The sequence below is a fragment of the Mastigoproctus giganteus genome, chromosome 1 (genome assembly GCF_048544385.1).
Source record: "Mastigoproctus giganteus isolate SK-2022 chromosome 1, ASM4854438v1, whole genome shotgun sequence".
Taxonomy (NCBI): Eukaryota; Metazoa; Arthropoda; class Arachnida; order Uropygi; family Thelyphonidae; genus Mastigoproctus; species Mastigoproctus giganteus.
The window spans coordinates 147,352,168-147,365,758 of NC_143575.1; the positions used below are offsets into that span (position 1 = coordinate 147,352,168).

At 36.6% G+C, this 13,591-nt stretch overlaps 1 protein-coding gene across 2 annotated transcripts in view; it reads left to right on the forward strand.

The window, feature by feature from the left end:
* Positions 1-366: 366 nt before the first annotated feature.
* LOC150091184 (calaxin-like) overlaps positions 367-13,591 on the forward strand; it is a 175,641-nt gene continuing 162,416 nt past the window's right edge. The window contains exons 1-2 of one of the 2 annotated variants that reach the window (XM_090382671.1): positions 367-399; positions 6,591-6,722. In XM_090382671.1, coding sequence (XP_090238797.1) covers positions 6,650-6,722 — 73 coding nt within the window. In that variant the 5' untranslated portion in view covers positions 367-399; positions 6,591-6,649. Of the gene's footprint in view, positions 400-570; positions 712-6,590; positions 6,723-13,591 lie in introns of those variants that run through there. The other variant, XM_090382664.1, reaches the window with a different exon arrangement.

A 13,591-nucleotide genomic window follows, 5' to 3' on the forward strand; every position in this document is an offset into this window, starting at 1 on the left:
ATATTCAATTGGCTCTAAAGTATTGATATTTTTAAATGTACCATTTTATTGAATTGTTATTAGTTTATTTTTATGTAACTACCTTGAATAAACGGTTTTGTAATTTAAGTTGCGCATCGGGATAGCCTCAACAGCAGTATATTTTCGCTTTTTTACAGTATCTGCATATAATTGCGCACACCGACAACTTATGTGTTTGTATATATAATTGCAAATAAATTAAATTTATTATATAGATGCACATAATTTATTTTTTTATTTTTTATTTCATTATTATTGTTATTATTACTGTATTTAGTTTTTTTTTTTTTTTCCCCTAGTATTGGAATGAGGACTCTTTGAATTGGTACGTCTCTGTAGGCTAACCAACGAAAGCAACGTAATCACTTGCAAAGTTTTGTAAGTTGTCATGACAACATCATGTGTTTATATATGTTAAGTGTTGCTCGTAATGTCTGGAGGTGTCATTTTAGTAAAACAACATATATTTAAATTTGCTATTTATTTTTAATCATGATAGAAATTTTGCATTCGTAGTGCCACAAATTTGCAAAATGAAATGAACTGCGTAAAACTTATGCAAATTTTATTTTTTCCGTCTAAGAATTTCAATATTAAGTTAGCATTCATTAAGCAAATACAGTATGTCGAGAGGTTTTGGTCCCAAAGATGAAGCAAAGCTTTTAGAAAATCTGATGCGTCGAACACACTGTAAGTAAGAAACTCACTTTGGGTTCGCAGTACGCAGCATTGCAATGAATCATGGCACGGAGGACTATCTGATTACTTTTTTTTTTTTTTCTTTTTACCTGCCAGCAAGAATCATGGCACGGAGGACAAGATTCTTCGAGGCTGCTACTCACGTTTTTGATTTTAGAGAGCAGGTTCTTTTTCACTAGGCAATTATGCAGTTATTATATTTCGATTTTGTTATTATTTTGGTATCAGATTAAATTCCAACGTTTTTGTTCGTTATGTGCTCGTCCACACTAATTCTTTTACTATGTGATATGCTGCCTAGTCACATTTATTATTATTATTAGCTGTATGGTGCAAGGAAGCCTGTGGCTTATGCTGCACCAGCCAAAAAAAAAAAAAAAAAAAAAAATTTCCCGAGTTACCCTGAGAGAGAGAGAGAGAGAGTTAAAAATAGAAGGGAATCACCAAGAAAGAGAAGAATGATGATATCCAGCTCTGGACCCTGGGTGTGTGCCAAGCCCATACTCCCCAGAAGTGAGCCCCCGGAGTTCAAAAGAATTAGTGTAGGTGTTTTAGTGCTGAGAGCAAAACAGCTATGAGAATTTACTACTAAATGAACAGATTATAAACTAAACAGTGGCACTAAAGGGAGATAACAGGTGGATCACCCAGACTAGGCACCTGTGCGGTGATCTGATTGAGGTGTATAAGGCCTTGAATGGGTTGAGCACGCTGAATTCTGATGGGATCCTTCCATTTGTTCAGATTATGAACCTAAGGGGCCATAAATTCAATTAAGAAAAGACAGATGTAGAATAGATGTGCAGAAATTTGCCTTTAGCCAGCGGGTGGTTAATTGCTGGAACAAACTTCCATCTGTCGTTGTGGAAGTTGATAGGTTAAATAAATTTAAGGAGGAACTGGACAGGCATTTGGAGGGAATGGTGTGATTTTTTTTTTTTTTTTTTTTTTGGCTGATGCTGCATAAGCTCATACACTTGCTTTCTTGCATCACATGCCACTACTACTACTACTGTTCAGGGAGGGGAATCTGGACTACTGCTATGACTTACAGAAAAGAATTTGATACCACAGTTGTAACTGCCTGTGGTTTCAATATGTTCCAGCTTATACAGTAACCTCTTGTGTGGAACAGAGTCATGTTCACTGCTAAACAATTTCATAATTACTTCCTATATCCAGTTGTTGAGTAACCAGTAGTTAAACATTCCTTGACAAAACTTGTAGTGTAGTCTTCAGAATTCCATTTCTATTTAAATGTACCTGTATTACACTCCTTATCATTGCCTCCATTATTTTCCTGATCAGTGAAGTCTGTAGTTATTGACTTCACTCTTAGAATTACCTTTATGTATTAGGGATACAGCATGGCACTTCTGCAATCCAAAGGAACCTCTCTGAAGTTTACTAATGCTTTCATGATTAATCTTAATGATTCAGTGTAGTCTTTGCTGCCTCCAAAATTTGGGCTTGTACTCTCAACTCAGGGTGCCTTACTGGCCTTTATTTTTGAAAGTTTTTTTCTAATAAACAGTCTTCTGCAATTTCAGTATCACTAATTTCATACTGCCAGCCTCATTTATGCAGTCTCTCTTCTCTATAAAGGCTCTTTTGTCTGTAAAGATCGATGCAAAATACTGTTTGATTCATTAACTAAACTGAACAGTATTCTTTATATATTATTTTTCCCCCCACACTGTGTGTGGGAAATTCTTAAAAGCCTTTAGATTCTGTCTTTTATTCTTTGTGTTCACATTCGTGAAAATCTCCATGTCCTAGAAAGTTACAGGGAAGTGAAATGTACTGAAGTCTGAAACAGCTATAACTTGATCTTTAATATTACCACAGTAAAGGTTAAGCTGACAAAGGCCAAGTATGAGAAATCACTGGCAAAGAGTGGAGAGATTTCTCATACATAGCTTCTGCTAGCCAGAACTTTTACTGTTATAGATAAACTTGTTGCTGTTATTGGCTTCAGTACACTTCATCTTTTTTGTAACTTTCCCATGCCATCTTTTTATGCTCTGTTAAACTACTCGTGCTTATTTTTTATTCTCAGCATCCTCCATCTGCTATGTTTTCTTAAGTATATATGCATTCATGACTTCCGCAATTGTTGCTCTAAAGATATTCTGTAATTCAAATGTATTCATCCTTCCTTGGCTGATTCTAAGTTGAGAGAAGCCATATAGTGCTTTAAACAAAATCTCTCTTTGAAATTAATTCTTCTGCCTTTAACAATTACAATCTCTCTCTCCCTCTTTTTCATCATTCAACTTAGGACCCTGTACCCGCTAAAGGTCCCTGGATTGTCATTCTAATTGTAGGAGTTCAGTATATTAAATATTAGCAGTTATATACACTGGTGTTGAAAGAAAGTGCATCACCTAGGATTTCACATTTCTAACCATTTTTTGCGATGGTATATTACATTAATGACTAGCATCACAAATAGCATTAGCATTAGTAGAGGCATTTGATGCAAGAAAGCAAGCTTATGCAGCATCAGCCAAAAAAAAAAAACATAAATAAAAAAATAACCACTTCCACTTCACACCTCTGTTCAGTCGAAATACCTGTCCAGCTGAGCCTTAAACTTATTTAGGCTATCAACTTCCACGACAAGGGATGGAAGTCTGTTCCACCAACCAACCACCCACTGGCTAAAGGCAAATTTCCGCACGTCTATCCTACATCTGTCTTATCTCAGTTTGAATTTATGCCCTCTCAGGTGATTATTCTGAGCAAGAGGAAGAATCCCATCAGCATTGAGCATGCTCAAACCATTCAAGACTTTATACACGTCTATCAGATCACCTCACTGGTGCCTAGTCTCCAGACACTGTAATTTGCAAAACTTAAGCCTTTCTTCGTAAGAGCACCCCTTTGTTCCATTCACTAATCTTGTTGCCCTTCTCTGTACTCGTTCCAGCAGCTCTACATCCTTCTTGAAATGAGGCCTCCAGACCTGTATACAGTACTCTAGGTGTGGTCTGACCATTGCCTTATACAAGGGAATAATCACCTCCTTATCCCTGCTAGAAAAATTCCTATATATCATTGACAATACACCATGAGCTACTCTTGCAGCCCGTCTGCACTCCTTAGAGAACTTCATATCTGCCTGCACAACCACCCCCAGGTCCCTTTCATTCTCTACGACTGTCAGTGTAGTACCACAGAGTTGATACGTTGCTCTTGGGTTGCTGTTTCCCATATGTAGTAGTTTACATTTGTCAGTGTTAAACTTCGTTTGCCACCTCTCATCCCATCTGCTCAACCTTTCCAGATCCTGTTGCAGCAGCATAGTAGTGTCCTTGACAACCCTGCCAACTTTCGTATCGTCTGCAAACTTGGACATTAAGCTTGATATACCATCATCAATATCATTTATAAATTCAGAAAACAATGGACTCAACACTGAACCCTGAGGGACTCCACTGATAATATTAGTCCACGATGAGCAGTGTCCATTGATTACCACTCTCTGTCTTCTCCCCCTCAACCATCCCTTTATCCATAGCAGCAATTTGCCTCCAATGCCACACTGCTCCAATTTGTGCAGCAGTCTTCCATATGCAACAGTATCAAAAGCCTTTCTAAGATCCAAGTATATAATATCAAAGTTATTCCCTGCATCCAGTTCTTTTGTGACTGCATCATAGTATCCAATCAAATTGGTCAGGCAAGACGTCTGCTTAACAAAACCATGCTGTGTCCGAGCTATAACTGAAGTCTTGTCTAGATGATCGTGCAGTGCTTCTTTAACCAGTGCCTCCATTAATTTTCCAGGAACAGAAGTTAAACTCACAGGTCTATAATTACTTGTGTCAGCCTTTCATCCTCCTTTGTGAATTGGGGTCACATTTGCACATCTCCAGTCTGTGGGTACCTCCCCTGAGTCCAAGGAAGCTCTCATAATTATGGCTAAGGGTTTGCTTACTTCCTTTGCTGCCTCCTTTAATATAAGCGGATAGATCTCATCCACCCCAGTTGCCTTTCTTGTCTTTATCTTCAACAATTTCTCCTCCACTTTGCTCTCAGTTATTACAAGGTTCTCTAGCTTACTGCCAGAGTTGAATACACCTCTGGCATTCCCCCGCTGAATAACTCTTCATGTGTGAATGTCGATGCAAAATATTCATTTAGTTTGTTAGCTACCTGAGCAGGATCATCAACAGTTGACCCATCGATATCAAGTGGACCAATCTGATTCATCCCCTTCCTTCTAGAGTTTACATAAGTAAAGAACTCTTTGCTGTTTTTCTTTGCACCCCTTGCCAAAGATTTCTCGTAATCTGCCTACGCCTGCCTAACCTCCTTTGTAACTTGGTTACAGATCAACTTGTATCTATCATAGGCTTCTGTGTCACGTGTTAGTTTGTATGTATCCCATGCATTTTTCTTCTCTGCCATATGTCTCATTAGTTCATATGACATCCATTTAGGCCTAAACCATGAACAATATTTCTTGGTTGGTATGTAAAGCTTAGTAGCTTCCAAGATAAGTTCTTTGAATGCTTCCCATTTTGAATTTGATGTTGGTAACATCATCAGTTGGTCCCACTGTATAGACTTTAAATACTGTCTCAGTCCATCGTAGTCGCCTTTACGTTCTCCAGAGAAAGTCCAAGGAATTAAGGTCAAAAGATCATGGACCATGATATAGGACTATGTACAATGGCTTGGTATCATGTTGGGGGAATACCATTTATTGATATTACTGTATTGTACCTATACAGAAAATCACTGAATTTTTTGCCCAGTTATGTATTTTTGCAGTTAGCAGATTTTAAACTGCAGTGATTAGTGTCACAATGGTGTTAATAAGTAGTTGAGGTAGAGCTAATATCTACTAATGTGATTAACGTCTCATACTGAGATGCTTATCACATCATAGTTTCTGTTACATTTCCTGTATATAAGATGTCTTTGTTGTTCTGCCAAGTGACTTGCAGGTGTAGTAAGTGTTCAAAATGGTCACTTGCATTGTGTAGCATATTAAGGTATAGGTACTTGTAGCTGTTGAAGTCTGCCATGAAATACAGCTTGTATCTTAGTCAGTAGGTCCTCCATCCGAGTGTTGCATGTCTTCGGTCTTCAGTTGTATGCCTTCAGTCTAATTTCATTACCTAAAGGATAGTCTGCTTTTAAATGAAAAGCAGTTCTGTTTTTGACAGCTTGTTTCTTACTTGTCTCCATCAGATAGCAGGTGGTCTCAATTAGTGAAACTAAGATAAACTATAAGAAGCTGTTCTGTTATGCAACATGAAGACAGTATATTTAATATATATATTTAATACAAAAAAAAAAACAACTTTATGGCCTAGTTAATAGTCCAAGTGCAGTAAGTACTAACACCATTGCATTGCATTGTTCTGTGCAGTTTAAAATTTGTTGGTCACAAAAGTTCACAAGCATAAGTGAACAGAGTAGATCATTGTACATGGGAGCCACCCAGAGAAGTAGTCTTGCATTTTTCTACAGTACTTTACTATGTTTAAAGAAAATTATTAAAAATTTTAGGTTCTGTAATTAGAATTAACAAAGTATGTTGTAGGAATAATACAGTACTGTATGATAAATCCTGCATTTTCCTGGTTTTGCTATTGCTTTGTGAAATTATCCAACAGTTAAATTTATTTCTATTCTGTGCCTGGTCATTGGCTTCTTTTGCTTTTATACATGAATAGTTATGACAAATGTAATGTCACTAATATTGCTGGCTATTTTTCTTTGTAGAGCAACATTGTATGTTCAGTTTGCAGTAGTCTTCTGACAAGTTATTCCTATGCACAATTTTGTTAACATCTAATATATGTTAACTAATTATTTATTACTTGTTAATTATAAAATTTATATTTTTACAGTTAGCAAAGTGGAAATTGAGTCTTTAGTCAAGAAGTTTAAACAACTGACAAAGACTTTTATGGATAAAACTTTATTTAATGCAATACTCCATAACTGTTTTAACATGACTGATGACTTCTTTATGGACAGAGGTAAGTGCTTATATGAAATCTTTATTTCAAATGTTATAATGAAATGCAAATATAGGTATACCTCATTTAACAACATTTCATTACAATGACACTTGAAAATAACATTAATATTTGGTTTGCAATGTCCCTCACTTGCCTTGTTATATCATAACAAGGTGAGGGATGTTGCAAACCAAAAATAAGTTCCAGAAATATTAAAAGGTGCACCACCAAGCAATGGCACTCCAAGCTGAGTAAAATGAGTCATTTTTACAAAGTATATCTTTAGATCAAAGCATCATTTTGTAAGTAGAAGGTACTGTATGTGTTGTTTCTTGTTTGCTTTATTCATATTATTGACTTCTCTTCTCCCTTATTGACTTCACTTTAACGGTCCCATTTTGTACCCATTTAACAAATAAAAATAAATAAATGGATCCGAAATGCTCATGAAAGGAAGAAGCAGCATGGAAGGAAGTTAAGACATCAAATGTGAACAGACAATGGAGAAAACTGTGGCCTGAATCTATTCAAAATTATTTCAGACTGGCAACATATGATATACCAGGAAACATAGTGGAGACTGCAAAAAAAGGCTGGCGTGGATAATGCTGAGGGGAGGGATGCATTCATTGTGTTTTCTCAAATCACATGGTGAAATCTTTGAACTTGAAGATCAAAAAATGCAAGGAAATGCCAATTCTGCAGCCCACAAAATTAAAAACTAAAGATGTGCAGAAGCTTTCTATCCATTTAGAAACTGCAGTGGCCATCTTTGCTGCCCCCTGACATGGGCATCTGTACATGGTGGGGGGGGCCTCCCAGTAATGCTGCTGGTCCTCCAGATTAGCATCACTTGGATGCGACACCCACAGTTCTAGTTCCAGGCTAACATCAACAATAATCCACTGTTTGCCATGTGTTGCAATCTGAATTCAGAAAGAAGAATCCTGGTGGTTTGTGGGGACCCAGCTTCAATACACTACTTTGACATTACTTATTGAGTTTGCCTGCAAGGATCAACCCCACACCCCAGTTCCTCATGATCCAAGGGACAGAGTTTGGCTAGTACGGGTGTAGATATGGTTCTTGGGTAGCCCAGGCATTCCACTCCTGAGTGTGTTTGTTTCTGGCTGGGCAGTGTGTGAGAATCCTGAGCACTAAAACAATAAAACCCACTGGGACCCTAACATGGTTCCGATTAGAAAATAATGACAAAGACAGGCATATTACAACATAGTAAAGAGACCCAGAACTAAAGAAATATCAGGTACATTACAAAGATTCTTCATAAGGCATTCTGCTGGTGAAAAACCCATAGGGAAAATGTCACTCTTTTTTATTCAGAAGTTCGGAATTGTAATTTTTAATTGGAATTTTGGAGACAACCTCATTGAAGCAAAATGTCACAAATACCCCAGGAAAACCTAATGTGCTATCTTAATTGGTGGGGGGGTATCAGTCACAGTAACACTTAACTTACCCTTTGGTATTATCTGTGAATGGGATCTTCTAGAAGTGTCTAAAGTTGATTTTAAACCTAATTTGAGATCAAATTTCAAGGAGTGAGTCCCAGCTGGAAACTTCATCCTTACTTTTTGTTCACCGACATCCCTGAATTCAGTTACAGCTGGGTACTCGCACTGCCCAAAATAAGGCTATATATATATACACACACACAAGGTGTTTCAAAAATGATGGTCAATAATTTAAAGGTGAAAAGTACAAACTAAAATAAGCAAAAAAAGTCCCAGTGAACATTGGGCCGCAAATGAACTGTTTTTGAGATAATGCACATTTTCTGTTAAGATCTGCCACTGACTATGGGAGCACTAGTTTAGCCAAAAGCTGTGAATCCTTTGCTAAGGGTGGTTATATTAAACATAAGATAATACATTTTTAATTTTTGGTTTCAACACCACAGGATTTTACAGATGTTGCATGTTACAGGATATTCTTTCTAACCCCCTTTCCTCAACATCAGGTGCTATGCTTCTGGGCCTACCTGCTCGTACTCCCTGTGTGAAGTGCCCATGTTCTTTAAGGCATTAATGTATCCTGATAAATGTGCGCTTGTTAGGCTGCCTTCGACGGGGAAATGCTTCTTGGTACAAACGTGCAGCCTCGAGTGCACTGCTTTTGGCTTTATTATACATGAAGTGCATGTTCGCATACTCTTCGTTGCTATAACCTCTTTCCATGTTGACTATCCTTTGACAAGTACTAGTATGCTTGCTAACTCTCAGAGCATTGAGAGGTGAAAAATGGAGAGAATGAGCATAACTTAACCTAGACAAACAAGTCAGTGGTGGATCCAAACTCTGTACGGTTCACCTTGTCAATGGTGAATCGCAACTAGAAATGTGCAATATCTTGAAAACAATTCGCTTAAGGACCCATGTTTTCTAGGCTTTTTTTGCCTATTGTAATCTGTACAGTTCACCTTTACATTATTGACCATTGCTTTTGAAACACCCTGTATATATATATATATATATATATATTTTTTTTTTTTTTTGGTAGTAGTTAAATGTACCTCGAAGGTGAGGTATATGTAGGTTGGTAAAGTGTAGAACCATTGTAGCCTGTGACACGCCATAACCCATCAAGACATGAAGACCTAAGTACACGCCAACAGAAACTGGAAAAAAATAATATATACACATGCAACATATATGAATTATTAACATGTTAATTATAGGTAAGTAGATACGTTGAAAGGGGCCTTTCAATAATTTATTTATTACTTATATCTAACATTATATACGCTATTGCATTTCGTATCAGTATATATATATATATATATATATATATATATATATATATATTAAGGTGCTTTAAGTGCCAGAAATAAGGACACTTGCAAATAGTGTCGTGGTGGAAAGGACTACAAAATTATAGATGTTCGGCTGCTGCTGAGGAGAGAAATCCACTTCTGGCATATTCTCGAGCATGCCAGAAGTGGAGGGAAGAAAAATAAATACTGAGACTTAAGGCAGAAATGAACATATATAAACAGAAACAAACTTTTATATGCTCAGAAGACTGCCCAGCAATGTTCCATCGGAACACAAACCTGAATGACTGTTTCAGCCAAACAGTCACTCTCATTGCTCAAGCTTAATAAAGAGATTTTTGCAGGCTTAATAAAGAGCTTGCAAAAATCATCACAAAAGTGCCACTCCTAGAGTCTGCTGTCAAGATTACGGTGAACAGATCTCTTTTTGAGAGTTGCTAAGCTGACTTTTTTTTATTATTTAAATATTATTGATTTTTATTATATTTTGTTTAAAATTAATAGTGCACTTGTTACCAGTGTTTATCTGATAAAGTTAATTTTTTGTTTACTGCTTTTAAAATTGCTTAAAAAATGAAAGCTGTAGTAGTCTGCTGCCATTGTTACTATATCAGTATAACAACAAAAACATCGTTATAGTATTGATGTAAAAATGAAATAAACCACCTCTGGCATTTTCTTAAACATGCCAGGAGTGGAGGGAAGAAAATGAAATATAAAGACATAAGGAAGAAATGAACATATCATACCAAGAGGCAATAAAAGTGGTGAAGCCTATTAACAGCAACAAACCTTTGTATGCTCAGAAGGTTAACAAACCTTTTATATGCTCAGATTGCAGGGAGATGTTCTGTCTGAACACAAGCTGAAATGAACTGTCTAATCCAGTTACTCCCATTGCTCACTATTTATTATGCAATAAATAGTGATTTATAGCAGTTTAGTAGTCTTTTGTATTATTCTGTAGGAGGTTAAGATTAGAAGTATTTTATTAAGTCCAAAAACTATAAATATACAGCAAGACAAATGTGATTTCATAACATAACTTAAAATAGCATAATAAGTACTGCTACCAAATAATCTGAATATAGTTTATATTATACTTGTTATACTATACTGTGTTATATTTGTTATTCTTGTATCTCTTAAATTTAGACCAGAATCAGTCATTGGACTAGAGTAGCAAAGTAAAAAGATCAAGGCAGCAGGAGAGAGAGAGAGAGAGAGAGAGAGATGGAGAGAGAGAGAGAGAGAGAGAGAGAGAGAGAGAGAGAGAGAGAGAGAGAGAGAGAGAGAGAGAGAGAGAGGCTATTGTGCTCTGCTGTTTCAAAACTACCTTTAGACAAGGGGGAAGTATGCCTATGAGGAAGTTTAGTAGAGAGAGAGAGAGAGAGAGAGGCTATTGTGCTCTGCTGTTTCAAAACTACCTTTAGACAAGGGGAAAGTATGCCTATGAGGAAGTTTAGTAGAGAGAGAGAGAGAGAGAGAGAGAGAGAGAGAGGCTATTGTGCTCTGCTGTTTCAAAACTACCTTTAGACAAGGGGGAAGTATGCCTATGAGGAAGATAAGTGCAAATTCGGTGTTCTGATGAGCTTATATGAGATGGTATGAACTTAATGTTGGAATATTGTTATCCACAGCATATGTTGTGAAGCTTTTTTCTGTTCTGTGTTTCTTTACAGCATGTAATACGTTGAATTCCAATGAGTGGATACATCTTGAATTAATTTATGCTTCTTTAAATTTAGCTGCTCCTCTATATTCCATTAATTTGTTAACTGCTAAAATAGAATGACTGAAGTATTTTACAATATTCCTATTAATAGTAACAACAGTCCTTACAGCCTGCTGGGCAAACATGGAGTCATTTATTGAAAGCTGTAATATGTGTATATGAAACATAATTGTGACTGTAAATCACTACCAGTGACACCAGCTACCATATTTGCTCCAGAATCTTGCAGTATGAGGAAGACTTTGCTTTTTGAGATCTTATATTCTTCTAGCACATTGTTCAATTCTTCACTGATCCGTATCCCCGTATGAGTGCCTGAAAAAGGAAGAATTTTTAGGATAGCCCTGTATTGTTCAAACACATTTGAAAGTCAGTGGCCTGTAATACTCAGAAATGGAAATTTGTAGTAGCAGCTCTCCAAATATCAGTGGTTAAAGAAATGGTGGCTTTATCAAGGGATGTTTGAAGTTTTTCTTTTACCTTCTGAAATATACCTGGAATGATTTTATTGGTGAAATATTTTCTAATTGGAATATTGTAATTTTGGCAAATTTTTTTTTAATTGCCTTTGGAATCCAATGTCATGTGTTACAGAATATGGTTGAAGGTCAACAGCTATCATTTCTCCAATTAAATAATGATCTCTTTGGCCTTGTGGTCATTAATATTCCAAAGCTGCTTCTTTGTTAATATTGCTTCTATAGTAGTTTGCACTTTAGCAGGAGGTTCAATGGTGCTGCTACTTCCTGAACGTTCAGTTCAGCCTATGTCCTTTTCAACTTATCTGATGACTCTGTTTCTTATGACGTTTTTTCTGGATGGAACTTTTTGAGATGATGCATTGTATTTGTGGTTGTAAACATTTTAGCGGTTTTACCTCCCCTTAATATGGTGATATCACATAAATTACATATGCGAACAGTTTTGTCCTTTCGATTTATCTTAAAATACTTCCATGTACTTAAAATACTATTCACCAATTAGTTAAATCCGGGGCTGTAGTGGAGGATATATGCTGTATATCCTATGAATTTTTTTTATTGGTGAATAGTGTATACCTTCGTTTTTGAAAGACTTGAAAAAACAAGTATTATTAAAATATTTACTGAAAATTAAAAAATAAATTTATTAGAATTTGATTCTTAGGCAATACTTATAGTTTTATATGACTTCTATGCGAACAAAGCTAATTAACAAGCCTGATATGCACAATAATAAAAGATATGGCAATAATAAAAGAATGGCGCCAGGAAGAAGGATAAGCATTTTCATAGAAAATTTGATTGTAGAAGATCAACAAAGTAAGCAAGTCTTTTTCAGGTAAATGCTTCAACATGATGTAATGAATACCATTTGGGCCTGCGGCACTATTGGATGATCTATTTAATGATTCTTTGAGTTCTGTTAATGTAAAAGATTGGTTGTACGGGAAAGAGCGGCATGTGAAGAAGTTGATTTTATGCTGTTCTGCAGCTACTTTGTTTTGTAGGTAGATGCATAGGAAGTAGAAGCAGAGATTGTGGCAAACGATTCTGCTAGTGCATTAGCAACTTCTTCAGGAGTAGACACTTCTTTCCCTTTCCAATTAAGTATTGGAGAGGGCAGCCGAGCAAATTTGCCATTTAGGGCCTGTATCTTTCTCCAGATGAGCCGGGTGTCAGTGTCTTTGGTGATGGTTGAGGCAAAGGCAATCTACAAATCACGTTTTGCTATCCATCTAATTTGCCTTGCTTTAGATTTAATAAATGATGAAGTTAGTTGTGGTAGGATACTTTCGGAAATTATTCCACACATGGTTTTTCTCTTTTTTGGCGTAAAGGCAGTCTGTATTCAACCAGTGATTCTGGCGAATGCAATATGCCTTGGATTTTGGGATAGATCCATCGGATGCTGTCAGAATATGATTGGTTATGTATGCAGTTACATCATTAATGGGTTGTTTTTGAAGATAATGTCTGTCTAGATATATTTGGGCAGAATAGTCAATCCAGTTCGCCTCTCTAAACTTCCAAATGGATCGTTGGTCTGGATTTATAGTTACCCCTGTTTGTAATTTGCAAATAATCGGAAAATGATTGCTATTAAAGGGGGCGCCTCCATAGCCAGGTGGGCAGGAGCAGCAGTGCGTAGCATGCGCTTCTTGATTAGACTGGGGTTCAAGCCCGTGACCACCAAATACGGAGGATGCGGAAAGGTCAGGGATTGACCACCGCATATCCCTGGAGCAAAATGGCCTTAGTTGCTAATGCTCCTAAAAACCAAATAACAACAACAACAGCTATTAAAGGGATCGGTTAATACCGACCATGTCTTGATTGGAAAATCGATGGTGAGCAAATTGACAGGTCAATTACAGAA